The 15536-nt window shown below is 38.3% G+C and overlaps 1 protein-coding gene across 3 annotated transcripts; it reads left to right on the top strand.

The window, feature by feature from the left end:
* The first annotated feature begins 1043 nt into the window (after window positions 1-1043).
* LOC106752775 (UDP-xylose transporter 3) lies at window positions 1044-5033 on the top strand. 3 transcript variants are annotated; one of them, XM_022777233.1, is made up of 9 exons: window positions 1044-1368; window positions 1514-1654; window positions 2662-2846; window positions 2922-2989; window positions 3282-3414; window positions 3925-4086; window positions 4171-4443; window positions 4529-4641; window positions 4798-5033. In XM_022777233.1, coding segments are annotated over exons 2-9 (1056 nt in total). In that variant the 5' UTR covers window positions 1044-1368; window positions 1514-1533; the 3' UTR covers window positions 4799-5033. The 3 variants fall into 3 exon arrangements, with proteins under 3 accessions (XP_022632954.1, XP_014490026.1, XP_014490025.1); XM_014634540.2 differs by having other exon boundaries at window positions 1045-1338; window positions 4529-5033; XM_014634539.2 differs by having other exon boundaries at window positions 1046-1368; window positions 4529-5033.
* Window positions 5034-15536: the final 10503 nt, after the last annotated feature.

Genomic DNA, 15536 nt, shown 5'->3' with positions numbered 1-15536 from the left:
GATAAAAGAAAAAACATACTTCCACACAATTAAAAATCATTTTAATTAATTAATATTTAATTGTTTAAACTAAACACTATAATTCACTCATTTAAAATTTTATTTACAATTATTTATAACTAATACCAGTAAAGAGATTCTTTATATTGATCGAAAAACATAAAATATCTATAGTGTTACTTAAATAACTAATTAAATTGGTGTTTAATTTTAATAAATGTAATTTTGAAATTTTACCTTGTTAATTCATTAAAAATTATTTTATATATTTTAAAAATAATTATCAATTACATAAAAAAATCACAGTTGAATGAGAATTTCAAGAAAATCAACAGAAACAAAAATATTCTAATTATAAATTTAAAATAATATATTAAAATATGAACTGAGTAAATTTGTTTCAATTATAACTTTGAAAACAAATATTAATTTCATTATTGGCATTAATCTTTGCATAAATAATTAATTTGATCATTATTAATTAATTTGTATCATCATTAATTAAATTTTTTATTATTAATTAATCAATAAAATAATAATAGTTATAATAATGTTTAAAAAATTAATAACGTAGTTTTTTTTACTGTATTTTATACATGGTTTGTACTCAAACACAACTGATTTTATCAATATTATAATATTTAAGAATCTACTAAAAATGAACTGTAGTTATTTTAATAAAAACATTCTAAGTACTCTTATTATGTAATTATAATATCATAAAAATAATAAAAAACATTTTTTTTCTGATATCATTTTATAACTTCAATAAAGAATATTTTGAACTTTAATAATTATTGTAATAATTAATATTTTAGTCATATTTTACTCTACTTTTTATTATTAAATGTAGACATTGTGTTTTCAGTAATAATAATATAAAATAATTACTATTATATTATTGTTAAAAAAAAAAAAAAAAAAGTTCTTGGACAAAGGTATGTCCCTACTACCTAACATTTCTCTTGGAAGTAAAGTCTGGTTTTGACTATGGATCTGAACCCACTAATTACCAAACCCCATTTCCGTTAACTCTAATTAATCCATTATTTCATTTCATTGTGTTTTCTTTTACTACCAAATCACACTCACCACTCTACACAAAACATTCCATATCATAACTCTGCATCTCATTCTTCTTCCTCACAACCATAATCCTTCTCCTTCCGCACTTTCTTACTTTGCTACTCTTTTCCGTTTCAACTTCCTTTCCTGCTTCGCTTCTTTCTCTCTCTCTTTCTACCCTAAGCCACTAAATCGATCTAAATTTTTTCAAATCGTAAACCCTTTTTGCTCAATTCACTTAATTCTCCCCCCTGCTGCGCTGTCGGCTCGTGGGTGAGTAAAGTTGTCGTTTTTGTCTTCTGGGTATGGCTGGTTCTGTTGTTTCAATGTCTTCTTCTTCTTCTTATTGCCGTTGATGTAATTTCTGTGTTGTCTAATTCCCGTTCTTATTGATGTTTTGAAATTGGGGATGCTTCTTTTTTGTTTCGGACTGGATTTGGTTTTTCAGGTTTTGAAGCAAAGACGAAGATGGGTGAGGGCGAGCGTTTCCAGCTGGGAACTGTGGGCGCGTTGACTCTTTCAGTGGTCTCATCTGTGTCCATTGTGATTTGCAATAAGGCGCTGATGAGTTCATTGCATTTTATCTTCGGTATATTATCTTCCCTCTTGATTGTTGCAAGCTTGTACCCTTGTTTTGTTTTATATTTTTTCCACTTTTTTTGTGTTTTGTGTCTTTCATTTCTTCCTTTTCTAACCTACTTGTTCCATCAGTATTTGTGAGATTTCATGTGTGCTATTACAACTGAAGATTCATAATTTTAACCCTTCCCTTTCTTTCCCTTCCCTTCCTCTTGCCTCTTTTGTTGGAACTTGGAACTTGGAACTTGGAACTTGATCCATTATACTTGCTGCCACTCCCTGTGATGTAGTCTGCCAGCGATCTAGACTGTGTACTCACCTAGGGTGTGTCTGGTTGGCTGTTTAGGCAGAAATTTTGTAATGAAAATTACGCCATACTTGCTTCTTTCAACATGAGAATGTGGAAAGGGAAATGTTTTTCGTTATCACTTTTGGTTGACAATCATTTTCAACCAACTCAACTGCCCATGCCCTTAGAGAAACTAGAAGTGTTAGTTGGAGATTGGATTTGTCGAATTTTACAATTTGTCATGTTGCCTTTATGTCTAGAATTTAGTTTCCTAGATACTATATCCGGGAATTGACATGATCTTTTGGATTGTTGATATCCCTTCTTTTTCTAAATTAAATATTGCCACTTTGGACGTATCTATTGTTGTCTGTATTGACTAGGCGTTACCAAGTTAAGTATTTTGTTTTCTTTACTTCTTTTTCTGCAATCTATACAGCTGCTTAGTAATGTGAATAATATATGTGTTGCCTGGTAAAAATTATAATAATTGATTTGGTTTTCTGGAAGTACCTAAACATTGCATGTTACTTATCATTATTGTGCTTTTTAATGTACCTGTTTTCTTTCCTGTTGACAAAGAAGGTGAACTTATCTCCTCTGAAATTTGGTGTATGATGATGGTTTAGGTTATTTCCATCAAGTGCAAATTTGAGCTTTCATGTTTACACTTCGATGTATTTTCTGAGGTTTACACGTTTTTTAAATTTGTCCTTTTTGATATGTAGCTACAACTTTGACCAGCTGGCATCTGCTTGTAACATTTTGTTCCCTTCATGTGGCTCTCAAAATGAGATTCTTTGAGCATAAACCTTTTGAGCAGAAAGCTGTAATGGGATTTGGGATTTTAAATGGGATCTCAATTGGACTTTTAAATTTGAGCCTGGGGTTTAATTCTGTTGGCTTCTATCAGGTAGGTTTGTTATGGTTCTGTTTTTCTCACTTGATTATTGTTGACTCTGAACATCTCTGTGATATTCTTTTTCAGATGACTAAGCTGGCCATCATTCCTTGTACTGTACTGTTGGAGACCCTTTTTCTTGGGAAGAGATTCAGGTTCCATTTAGCTTCTTGTCAGTACTATGATTTTTTATGTTTGATTGTTGATATGTATACTAAAAAATGTTACTTATGTAATGGTCAATGAAAGAATTGATTCATTTACTAACCTTCTTTTTTGTCTTATTTGTTGTCTCTCTCTCACGCACACACACATACACACTTACTCAATCTTCTGACCTCAAGTTTGTTTGTATCTAATTGTTATGCACATTTAACCATTTGAGCTTACCTGCCTTTATTATTTTCAATAAATAAATTCATTGTTCTCTTTTCATTGTTATTGCAGTAGGAGAATTCAATTTGCCCTTACTATCCTCCTTCTGGGTGTCGGGATTGCTACTGTCACAGATTTGCAGCTCAATGCTCTTGGCTCCTTCTTATCTTTCCTTGCAGTGATTACAACTTGTGTTGCTCAGATTGTATCCTTTAAATAATTTCATTTGCATTAATGCTAATTATTTTTGCAATATTGTCTGATCAATTGTGATATATTGAATAGAAGAATACACACTGGGGACTTATTTTTGAACCTTTTCAACTTTGGCATATATTTTTATATACTCTATTTTAGCTTATTCTGTATTTTCCTTTGTCACTTATAGCGGTTATCCTCTGCCCGATGTGTACATGAGGTGGTTGAAGAACTAATCGTACCCCTAACTTCATTTTATTTTTTGGGTTTTCTTGTTTAAATTGCGCAAGGCTTCACATGCAGAGCCTCATTTTTGGCCTAGGAGCCCCTGTGTCCCTTGACTTTGGACAAGTGCATTTTCTTTATGTAGAGGCTTTCATTTATGTTATTTGAAGATAGTTAGGAGTAAAATCTAAGTTTTTATTGCGCTTGAAAGCTTTACATAGATGATTGTTTGATTTATTTTCCTGGGATATCAGTGTTTTATCTGGTGCAGTCCTTAATTAGTTGCTTTTAGATGACAAATACTATCCAAAAGAAGTTCAAGGTTTCTTCCACCCAGCTTCTCTATCAATCATGTCCATATCAAGCAGCAACCCTGTTAATCTGCGGTCCATACCTGGATAAACTTTTAACCAACCAAAATGTATTTGGTTTCAAGTATACAACACAAGTAACGGTAAGAGTTAAATTATTAAACAAGTCTTCCAAGATCCTACTCCTCTTTTTAACGTGTTATCAACTGCTTCTTTCTGCCTTGCAGGTTTTCATTATCCTTTCCTGCCTTATCTCCATATCAGTCAATTTTAGTACATTCCTTGTTATTGGAAAGACATCTCCTGTGACCTATCAGGTTCTTGGACACCTGAAGACATGCCTTGTTTTGGCATTTGGTTATATACTACTCCAAGACCCATTTAGCTGGAGAAACATATTGGGAATTATGATAGCCATGGTGGGGATGGTTTTATATTCTTACTACTGCACACTTGAGAACCAGCAAAAAACCGTTGAATCTTCATCACAAGCATCCCAGGTTTGTTCGGAGAACTTTGCAATTTGCACTGTAACAATCATTTCTAGAAGTACATTCTGTGACTATTTCTTCTTAACTTTTTCAGACAAGGGAAGGTGAATCGGATCCTCTGATCAATGTGGAAAATGGAAGTGCAGTTGTGAGTGATACAATTGGACAGAGACAGTTGTCCCCTGTATGGAGCAAGAGCAAAGACTAGTATGTTTAATGGGCTTTCGTTATAGCATTGTCAAAAACAGTTATAGTCCTTATAGAGGGTTAACACCCGTGATCCATTTGGAATTAGGAACTGGAATTGCTGCCAAATACATGTCCCTGTCATTTTTCTCAGTAGCTATAGTCTAATATTTTCAGAACCGTTTGCCGACCAACAATATTAGGGAGGGGAACAAGTACATGGTCATCTCGGAATTCTATTGGCCAAAAGATTTGCCGTATAGTATCATACATTTTCTGCTGATGTTTTCACATCATGTTACATTATAATTTCATATAGATATCCAAACTTTTTTCTTTGCCTGAATAACGTATAAACAGCTACTGGTTATTATTATTTTTTTATTCAGAGTTTTTCCCGTGTGTTTTTTATATGTACTGATGGTATTGCTATACCAAAAAGTAGTCATTTCTTCCAGTCTTTATTGTATTATTTATTTTTTGAAGCTGAACTTATTTGAAGCATGACGGCCACATTATACTCCTGCCCTTTATCTGTTTTTTGTATATTGTAATATAAATTGAATCTTATGCTCTTTTAAGGATAATACCAAGAAAAAATTATTTCTGATTTCCCTGTTGATTTTGCTTCCCATGTTGACTACTTCAGTTAAAGCGTGTGGCAGATACGGTTACGAGTGAATGAAATGAGGAAGCATCTACTTAAAAAGAAACAAAAGAAAAAGGAAAGTAAAATAATTAGGGTCTAGGAGTAGGAACATACTTTGCTAAGCATATATTTGGGTAAATACGTGTTTATCTTGTTAATGTAAGGAAATACTTTTCACTTTTGTAAAATACCGTACTGACATTCAACCTTACTGTACTGACATTCAACGTTGATTAAGGTTCATCAAATCTATTCTGTGAAAACCGACTCAATGTCACCAGGACTCATCAAATATCTTATAAGCTGGAAATTTCGGTATCCACATTTTACTTATGCAACAATGTTATATATAGAAACTAACAAATTATCAATTCGCCTATTTATTGCAAGAAAATAAATAGATCTTCCGCTTGAAAGACAATCAATGGCAGCTGAGGGGGTAAAACATTATTCTAACTTTTGAATACATTGTCAACAACGCTTGAACTAAGAGCATTTACATTATTTATTTTTGTACCGTATGACTCGGACGACAGTATATTTATCTCACATCAAGTTAATCGAACGGGTCTGGAAAGTAAGAAGTAGCCAGCAATGATTGAATGCGGCTGAACTAACAGAGGAGATCGGATGGCCAGTGGCAAAGACGTCCAGCCTTAGTCAAAGAGTAGGTTTTTACCGCAAGGATTAAGGTAAATAGTAATTAGGATATTGGGTTAAGATTGGGATACAATTAAGGTTTCACTAATCTCAAGCTCATGACAAAAACTATAAATACAAGTCAAAGGTAAGAGGTAGGTGATTATATTTACCGTGTATTTATTACAGCAACGTTTATCTATCATGCAAACAATTTACTGACTTAAGCATCAGAGAACCTTTGACAGGTACACCTCCGGACGATAAAGTGAAGATAAGGATCAAAAGTGCAGCTACCGAGTGGAGTCTTAGGAGAAATTGTGCAGGTGTTTGAAGTGACTCGACCTCACACCCGAAACATTTTGACACCCACCGTGGGGTCGAGTAACTTGTCTTAAACCCTATGGTGACCACATAGGCAAGCGAGCAAGTAAGGGACGAACGGGGCAAGGCTTCCCAAGAGGAAAGGACGGAGCAAAACACGGTGCCAGATGAGTCCTAGCGGCCGGTCGAGACAAAGTAAGAGAGAGTGGGACAAAAACCGTCTCAGTCGAAAGTGCCACTAATGGTAGACAACCAGTGGTGAAGATCAAGAATACGTCTGGCATGTTGTCGTTCATCCAGGCCATTATGAATGTTCATATATCTTAGCAGTTTATTCTACTGCAATTTAAGATATACGACGGGATGACCGACCCAAAAAGACAACATCAAAGCATTCACAAACTGCATGGCGTTCCACACCGGCAACGATGTCATCTGGTGTCGAGCTTTCTCCTTGTTGTTGGAAGGAGAAACTCTTGTGTGGTTCAATTTGCTACCTCCCAATTCTATTGAGAACTTCAAGAGTCTCAAGCGTCTGTTCGGCCGTTAGTTTGCGAGCAGTTAAACCCAGGACTTAACCGTTTCGAGCTTGTTAACCTTAAACAAGGGAAAGAAGAATTGTTGAGGACGTTTATCGACCGTTACCCGAAGGTTTTACGGGGGGTAAAGGGCCTTAACCCTGAGTTAGCCCTCCAGCATGTCTTACCGGCCCTCAAGCCGGGGCCCTTCAAAGACAGTGTCTGTCGTCGGGCCCCCAAAACGATGGAAGAATTGAGAGAGCGGGCGACCGATGAGATAAGGGTGGAGGAGATGAAGGTAGCATAGAAAAAAAAGGCCAGAGTGCGAAGGAAGGAGAGAATGATGGTAAGAGGAAGGGTGCAGCTTGACAAGTAAGGAGGGTTCAAGCAAATGGAGCCACCAAGGGGGTCGCGTTTTCAGTAGTACACCACGCCGAACGCCCCCCGCACCAAGATACTACAAGAGGCGTCAAGTGAAGATTTAATTACAACGCCAAAGCGACGTCCAACGTCGCCTAGGGCAAATGGTAAAAAGCACTGCCTATACCACAAGAACATGACCCACACCAACAAAGAGTGTGTGACCCTAAAGGACAAAATTGAGGAGCTGATTCGAGCAGGTCAGCTTAAGAAGTATGTAAGGGTCGAGAGTTCGGTCGAACAATCACAACGGTCTCAGTGCAGTCCGCGACGAAGAAGTCCAAAGAGGCGGGAGTGTCGGGGTCGTCCGCGATACGAAGTGAGCGATTGTCCCCAGACTTAGTGAAAGAGGAGTCAAAGTCGTAATGGGAGCAATGATCAGCCGTTGCGCAGTCATATCAACATGATTTCCGGTGGGTTCGCCGAAGGAGAGTCATCATTGTCGACTAGGAAGCAGCATGTTCAGGCCCTCAAATCGGTCCATGTCGTGGATAGGTTCAAAAGGACCATGCCTCTAATTACCTTCAGAGATGAAGATTTTCATGTCCCCGACTCAGAGCAGGATTTCTGATGGTCATCATGGCGGAGATTGCTAGGTACGGGGTAAGCAAGGTACTGGTAGACCAAGACAACTCCGTCAACATCCTATACTGGAAAACCTTCCAGCGGATGGACTTGACGGAGGATGTCATTGTGTCGTACAACGAGTAAATCATCGAATTTGGGGGAGAACGCGTGGATACAAAGGGGTACGTTGACCTCTGCACATGCTTGGGAATCGAACCAGACAACGAGGAGAAGAAAGTGCGTTATATGTTGGTGGAAGCCAAGACATCTTACAATGTACTCCTCGACCGACCGTGCCTGAACGCCTTCGGAGCCATTGTGTCAACCCCCATCTCACTATGAAGTACCCATCTGAGAGGGGGACGGTCTGTACCGTCAGGGCGGACTTAAAGACGACTCGAGAATGTTATGACGCAGGCCAGAAGTTGTCCACCCACTCGGCCAGAAGAAAGGTGACTCGGTCGGAGGTAGCTATGGCGGATCTTGACCCCCGAAAAAACACAAAAGACTGAGTGGAACCTCTAGGGGAGCTAAAGCCAGTCCAGGTGGGGAAAGACGACTCTCAAGTCACCACAATGGCCAGAGGGTTACAGAGGGAGATCGAACAAGAGCTACGGTCGGTTCTTTAGCGCAATCGAGACCTCTTTGCCTGGACGGCCGTTGACATGTCGGGGATCACCCTTCCGTTATGTCCCATAAATTGTCACTTTTCAAGGAGGCGCAGGTCGTCGCCTAGAAGAAGAGGAGGATGGGGAACGAGAAGAGAAAGACTATACAAGTGGAGGTCGCCAAGCTGAAGGAGGCTGGATTTGTGAGCGAAGTGACATATATCACTTGGCTTGCCAATGTGGTTATGGTAAAAAGGGCCAGCGGAAATGTGCATTGATTACATTGACTTGAACAAGGCCTGCTCGAAGGATGCTCACTCGCTACCTAGCACGATGGTTTAGTCGATGGAGCGTCCGACCACAAAATGTTGAGCTTTTTGGATGCTTACTTAGGCTACAACAAATCTCCATGTACGGTCCGGACCGGGCGAAGGCAGATTTCATCACAAAGAAGGCCAACTATTGCTATGAGGTTATGTCGTTCGGTATAAAGAATGTTGGGGCAACCTACCAACATCTAATGGACAAGATTTTTGCATATTAGAATGGTCAATGTATGGATGTTAATAATGATTGAAAACACCGTTATTTTATACTTAATTTTTATACCAAAACCACCCTTTATGACTTATAAACTAGCTTGAAATAATGTTTTTGCTTAAATTATGAGAATAAGAGAGTTGAAGGTGAATTGTTGGTTTTATGCTTGGTTTTCCTTGTTTTGACAAGAATTAAGATGAATTGGATAAAGAAGTTGAAGTGGCAAGGAGTTGGACTCAGGAAAAGCTGGAAAAGTAGCACAAAGAAGAGTCGCAGAAGGCACATGGGCACCCTTTTTGGGGCGCTGAGTGTCAGGATCTTCTGTTCCACGCCTAAGCACCACCGCTGAGCGCCAATCAAGTGTCGTAGCCACCGCCTAGGCACCCTTTTGGGGCGCTGAGCGCCAGGATCTTCTGCTTCACACTTGAGTGCCAATCAAGTGTCGTAGCCACTGCCTGGGCGCCCTTTTGGGGCACTGAGCATCGACGACGTGAGCTTGGACTTGTTTTATGTTATTTTTATGAATTATTTAAGGATTTGGAGGACCTATAGAGGTATCTTTGGACAAAAAGAGGCGCATAAACACTCCTTTCACTCCTAAGAGGCAGATTTTGGATGCAGAAGCTCCGATCTTCAACTTTTAGGGTTTTGTCTTTCATTTTTTTCCATATTTCATCTAGTTTCACCAAGCCTATGGTGAACTAAACTTCCATTGTTGTTGGGAAAACGATGTAATCCTTTGAAACTCTCATGTATTGAATTTATTTATATTATAAATGATTTACTTCATTAATTGTTAGGGTTTTTCCTCTACACTCTATGCATGCTTTGTTTAATTCATTCAATTGCATGATTATTGATTTTGTCGATATGGACACATACGGAAAAGCAATATTACCTAGACATAGGGATAGGAGGGTTGGTTGCCTTTAAGCTTCTGTGCGAATGTAATGCATAATTAGTTGCTAGGGATACAAGACATTATGAACTAGTAATTAAGAGTAGGCTTTCTTCACTGAAACATCGGGTTTAAAGTAAATTAGAAAGTGGCATTAACATTAATGAAGAAGAAGAATTCATAAATATATGAGAGTGGATAGGATAAGTCGGAAAACCCAACAACATAATCATTCCATATTTTATATACCAATCACATGTGCATTCTTCAAGTCAATTGATCAAACACTTGCATTCATTTTATTTTTTGCATTATAAACACCATGATTTTGTTTCCAAGTCTTAAATAATCAAGAAACCACATGAATGTCTAGGTCGTGAGTCTCTAGGAAAAACGATACTTGGTCTTACTAATTATGTTACTTGATACGATTCGGCACACATGTCGGAGCTTTAACAAGTTTTTGGCCCCGTTGTCGGGGACTCGTGGTTTAACTATTCTATTTGTGTGATTATTGATTAACTTCGACTTGATATTTTTATTTTGTTTTTGTTTTGTTCGAATAATTGCTTTCTAGGGTTTTATTTTCTTATGTATGCAAGGTACAGTTTGCACTAGAAGCAAGAAAAACTCTGAACCTCTTCTTGAAGGGCTAGACGAAAGTAAAAGGAGGAGCAGGATCCGAACATCAAGAGAATTATTTCCTCATCCGGAGACACTTTTACTATCCTCACCACAAGTATTGACCATAGCACTGAAGATAAGGTTGGAGAGAACAATGGTAGACACACTCTGGCGAATTACACCACTATTGTTGGCCCTCATCACTTTAATAGTATTGCAAGACCGAGGGTCAATGCTACGAATATGGAGGTGAAACCGGTGTTGATACAATTGGTGAAGAGCAACCAATTTAATGGACTGTCTCATGAAAGTCCATATGAGCATCTGACCACATTCAATGAAATTTGCAACACTGTGAATATCAATGATGTGCTGGATGACGCAATAAAGCTTAGTTTGTTTCCTTTTTCATTAGGAGGCAATGCTAAGCTATGGTTGAATTCTTTCCTGGAGGATGGCTTTACTGAATAGGAAGTTGTGGTTTCAAAGTTTCTAAACAAGTACTTCCCACAGTCGAAAATTTATGAAGGTTGAAAAACAGTTATTTTCATATGTCATTTTAAACCAAATTACTCCCTTTACTGCTTAGAATGAGCTTAGAATCAAGCAAAACTCAATAAATGAGTATGTAGAGAGTCAAAAGATAGTTTTAACGATATTATGCTTGTTTTGCATTGTTTTGTAGCATTTTTGAGAAAGTGAAGAACGGAGTTGAAGATGAAGGTCGTAGACTCAAGAAAAGGGAAGAAAAATGAAGAAATGAAGAGTCAACGTACCGCCCAGCGGCAAATTACACCGTTGGGCGGTCCAGTGTGAGGAGTTGGCATCAGGCGGTGCAGCCAGGCAGATTTGCGATTAGAGGCAAACCGTCGGGCGGTAGCGCGGTTTGAGGGAAACTGCCGGACGGAACAAGTGTGACGTCGGGCGGTTGTCTGCTGGGCTTGGGCCTGTTTTCTGTGACGTTCCTCAGCTATAAATAGCCCTGTTGCGATTTTAATCTCATTCTTTTGACAGAAGGGGGCGCCCAGACCTAATTTCACTCTGGAGAGGATCTCTTGGATGCTTAGGCTCCATTTCTTCTTATCTAGGGTTTGCTTTTCCATTCTTCATCCATTTTTCATCTAGATTCACCATGACAATGGTGAACTAAACCCTATCGTTGTTAGGGGAAACAATGTAATCTTTTGATACTCTCTTTTATTGAAACTCTGGTTTATTTATATGGTTTCCATATGCTTTGATTATTAATTGTTGGGTTCTCATCTGTGCTTAATGCTTTTATCGTTTAACTCATTCGATAACTGTTGTTTGTCTTTATTGATACCGGGACGTACAGTAATGTCATGAACTGGTGAGTAATTCCTTGATTAAGCAATACCACCTAGGGATAGGGGTAGGACGATCAATTGTTTTTCACTTCTGCTCTATAATGCATTATTAATTGCTAGGGGAGGCTAGGGATAGCAAGCCAGTAATTAGTAATAGGCTATTTTTGCCGAGGGATCGGGTTAAGAGTAGGCCAAGAAAGTTGCCTAACAATTAGTTAATCAAGCAAATAAATCAAGAGGAGTAAATAAGAGAGAGCGGATAAGATGAAATTGTAAACCACCAACAACTCCATTCATCCATCGTTTTCTTCTCGTCAATTGAATCAATCTCTTTTGCATGTTTATATTTTGTTCTCACACCTAATTAATTAATTTTTATTTTCAAGTCTTACGATCTTAATTCACACGAACGATAAGGCCTTTCGAGTCTCTTGGGAAACGATACTTGGACTTACCATTCTATTATTACTTGATACGATTTGGTATGCTTGCCAATCTGTTAACAAAAGTCAACAAGGGTAAGCAAGAAATTTCTTCTTTCAGGCAGGGCATGAATGAAATCTAGGTCATGCATGGGATAGATACAAAAGCTTGCTGAGAAAGACGTCCACACATGGCTTTGATGAACCTGGAGTAGTCCTTCTTTTCCATGGAGGTTTGGGTTCACAAACCAAATTGATGTTAGATGCCTCAACGGGAGGTAACATCAAGTGTAAGACTCCAGAGGAAGTTTTTCAGTTGATTGACAACATGGCTACTAATGATAACGAGATGCATAGTGAAAGAGGAGTTCCACATCAACAGAAGGGAGTTTTACAATTACAATCTCAAAATGCCTTGCTTGCTCAGAATAAAATTATAACTGAACAATTGGAGAATTTGACGAAGACACTTGCTCAGTTGCCAAAGGAGCTAAAGAACGTTTCATAGGTTCAACAACAACTCTATGAATTCTGTGGTGGTGATCATATAAATGGCCAATGTGATTTTCTAGTTGAGGTCCAAGAAGAGGTCAATTATATGGGAATCAGTTCCAATTCCGCCAAGGTAATTTCAACCAAGGGTGGAAACCTCACCCAAGCATGGGTCAAGGTCAAAGTGGATAGGTTGGACAAGCGGGACAATTCAATAGACCACATCAGCAACCATCACTATGGCAATAGGTGTCTGTTTTAAATGATAGATCCACAAAGCTTGAAGACACTCTTCAACAATTTATGCAAGTGACTATCTCGAATCACAAGAGCACTGAAGCTGCTATAAGAAATTTGGAGATGCAAGTCGGCCAACTGGCCAAGAAGATGGAAGATAAAGTGGAAAAGCAATTTGGAGCGAACATTGAGGTTAACCCTAAGGAAGATTGCAAGGCTATTGTGAGTATAAGTGATGAAAAGGTGGAAGAGATCAAAGAAGAAGTTGAGTTAGAGAAGAGAGAAGAAAAAGAAGAAAGAATAGGTGAGGTTAAGACGAAAGAGAAAGAAAAGAATAGGGGTGTGAAAAAATTGATAAAGAGAGGCAATATGAGCGTTTTAAGGAGATCTTCAGGCAATTGGAGATTACTATACCTTTGACTGAAGCACTGCAGCAAATTCCTACTTATGCAAAGCACATGAAGCAGTTCCTCAAAAAGAAGAGATATTTTGATGAGGAAGTTATTGATGTACAGGGTGATTGCGATGCTATTTTGAAGAAAACACTTCCTCCAAAAGTGAAAGATCCAGCGAGCTCTACTATTTCTTGCATCATTGGGAAGGTGAAAATAGGGAAGGCTTTAATTGATTTAGGGTCAAGCATTAAGTTGATGCCCTTATCACTTCTTAAAAGGATTGGTGGTCTTGAAGTTAAGACTACAAAGGTTAATTTGCAAATGGCGGATGTATCTACCAAGACACCCTATGGTGTAGCCGAAGATGTTGTGGTATGTATAGAGAAACTTAAATTACTGGTAGATTTTGTGGTGATGGAGATGGAGGAAGATGAGAAGATGTCAATTATTCTTGGAAGGTCGTTTATGAAAACGGCAAAGTTAATCATCAATGTGGATGATGGGATGATAGTGCTTCAAGATCGAGAGAAAAAGGTGATCTTTAATGGCTTCAAAGCTGAGCAGCAGATTCAAGAAAATAAGACTAGTCATAAAGTTGATGTAAGGATGCAGTAGTGACTGGCCCTAAAGTTGTCAAGCCGGTCATCAAAGGTAAAAAATGTTTCTTGTCATAGGTTAGGGAAGAAGAAAAAGATGACAAAGGAAGGAATGAAGTGATAGAGATTGAAGCTCCATATTGAAGACAAGTCAAGAAGGTGGACCGAAAGCAATTGATGAGTTGGTGTGATGAAAACAAAAGGAACACTAACATTAAAAAAATGGAACTTGAGCCTTTTTGGGTCAAGCTAAGGACGTTAAAAGAGCGCTTACTGGGAAGTACCCCAATGATTTAAAAAAATTAATTTCTTTGGATTATCTTTGTGATGTAATTTCAACTGTAGTTTTTATATTTTGACATTTGGTTATGAGCCTGCTAAGACGCAGCATCTACTGATGGATGTTAGGTAATTGAGTATCTACTGAAGGATATTATGTTGCTAAACACCTACTGATGGGTGATGGTGAGAAGATAGGCACCTACTGATGGGTGTTAGAAGATGCATGTGTCAGGCTCGTGACGTTAAACAAGCGCTACCTGGGAGGCAACCTAGTTGTTTAAACTTATCTTTTTTTGCTTTGTTATAAATCTATTATAGTTGCATTGAAAGTGCTGAATTGTTGAATGTTTGAGTGGTGTGAGAGATTAATTGTTTTGATTGAGTAAGCGTGTGTGAAGTGAGTGGTAAATACATGAAAATTGAAAAATTGAGAATTGAAGCTGAGGGGATTTGGTTAAGAACGCTTATGGCAAGCTAGAAAAGAGGAGAGATTGAACCGCACCTACCGCTCAGCACTAGTTTGGGGCATTGAGCGCGATTCCTGCAGACTTGGGATTTTAGGTTAAATTGGGCTCAACGTGGGTTGGCCCATTAAATACTTTTGTCACCAAAGGACTCGCCCTAGTCGTCACTCTCAGTTTTCACTCATTCTAGCCACTCCAAAGCACTCTCCAAAGGTTTTTTCTCCACTTTCTCTTTCATCTTCCTTCACAAAACCCATTCTCTACCCGTTTTGCACCACTTTTCCATCTAAGTTTGGGGTTTGTTGAGAGTATTGGTGTTAGTGTTTGGTTTCCCCAATTTCGTTTGGCATTCTTCACACATTGAGCATCTCCAACCAAGTAAGTACATGCATTTTACATTCTAGGGCATTTGAAAGCATGATTTTGGATGAATGTGGTTGTCTAAGCATGATTCTTAAGGAACTTTGAGGTTTATGCATGACTTGTTGAAATAATCACTGTTTGGACCAATTAAATTGTTTGGTTGAGGACTGCGATTATGAAAAATGCATGTGAGTAGTGTTTAAGGCTAGCTAAGGCCATTTTGTGAAAACTGATTGGCGTTGAGGGCCCTTTGAGGGGCGCTCAGCGCGACTTCTGCAGAATGATGTTTTTTGATTTTTAACCATTGTTTATGTTGTCTGGTTGGATGGCTTCCTCACAGGTGACGCTGAGGGCTCCTGTTTTGGCCTCAGTGGTGGTAAAAAGAGTGGGTTTGGATTTTTTTATGCTTATATACTAATGCTTAATAATGCTTCTTGTGGCTTTACGAATTGTTTTCATGCAGGGATGGCCTCCTCATCAGGAAAGATAATTAAGACCATGGGACAAAAGAGGAAGGAACCAAAGTGTGTTTATTCTAACAAGTTCCTTT

This window comes from Vigna radiata, unplaced genomic scaffold (genome assembly GCF_000741045.1).
Source record: "Vigna radiata var. radiata cultivar VC1973A unplaced genomic scaffold, Vradiata_ver6 scaffold_43, whole genome shotgun sequence".
In the NCBI taxonomy this organism is placed as follows: domain Eukaryota; kingdom Viridiplantae; phylum Streptophyta; class Magnoliopsida; order Fabales; family Fabaceae; genus Vigna; species Vigna radiata.
This window is presented reverse-complemented; position numbering and strand designations above follow the sequence as displayed.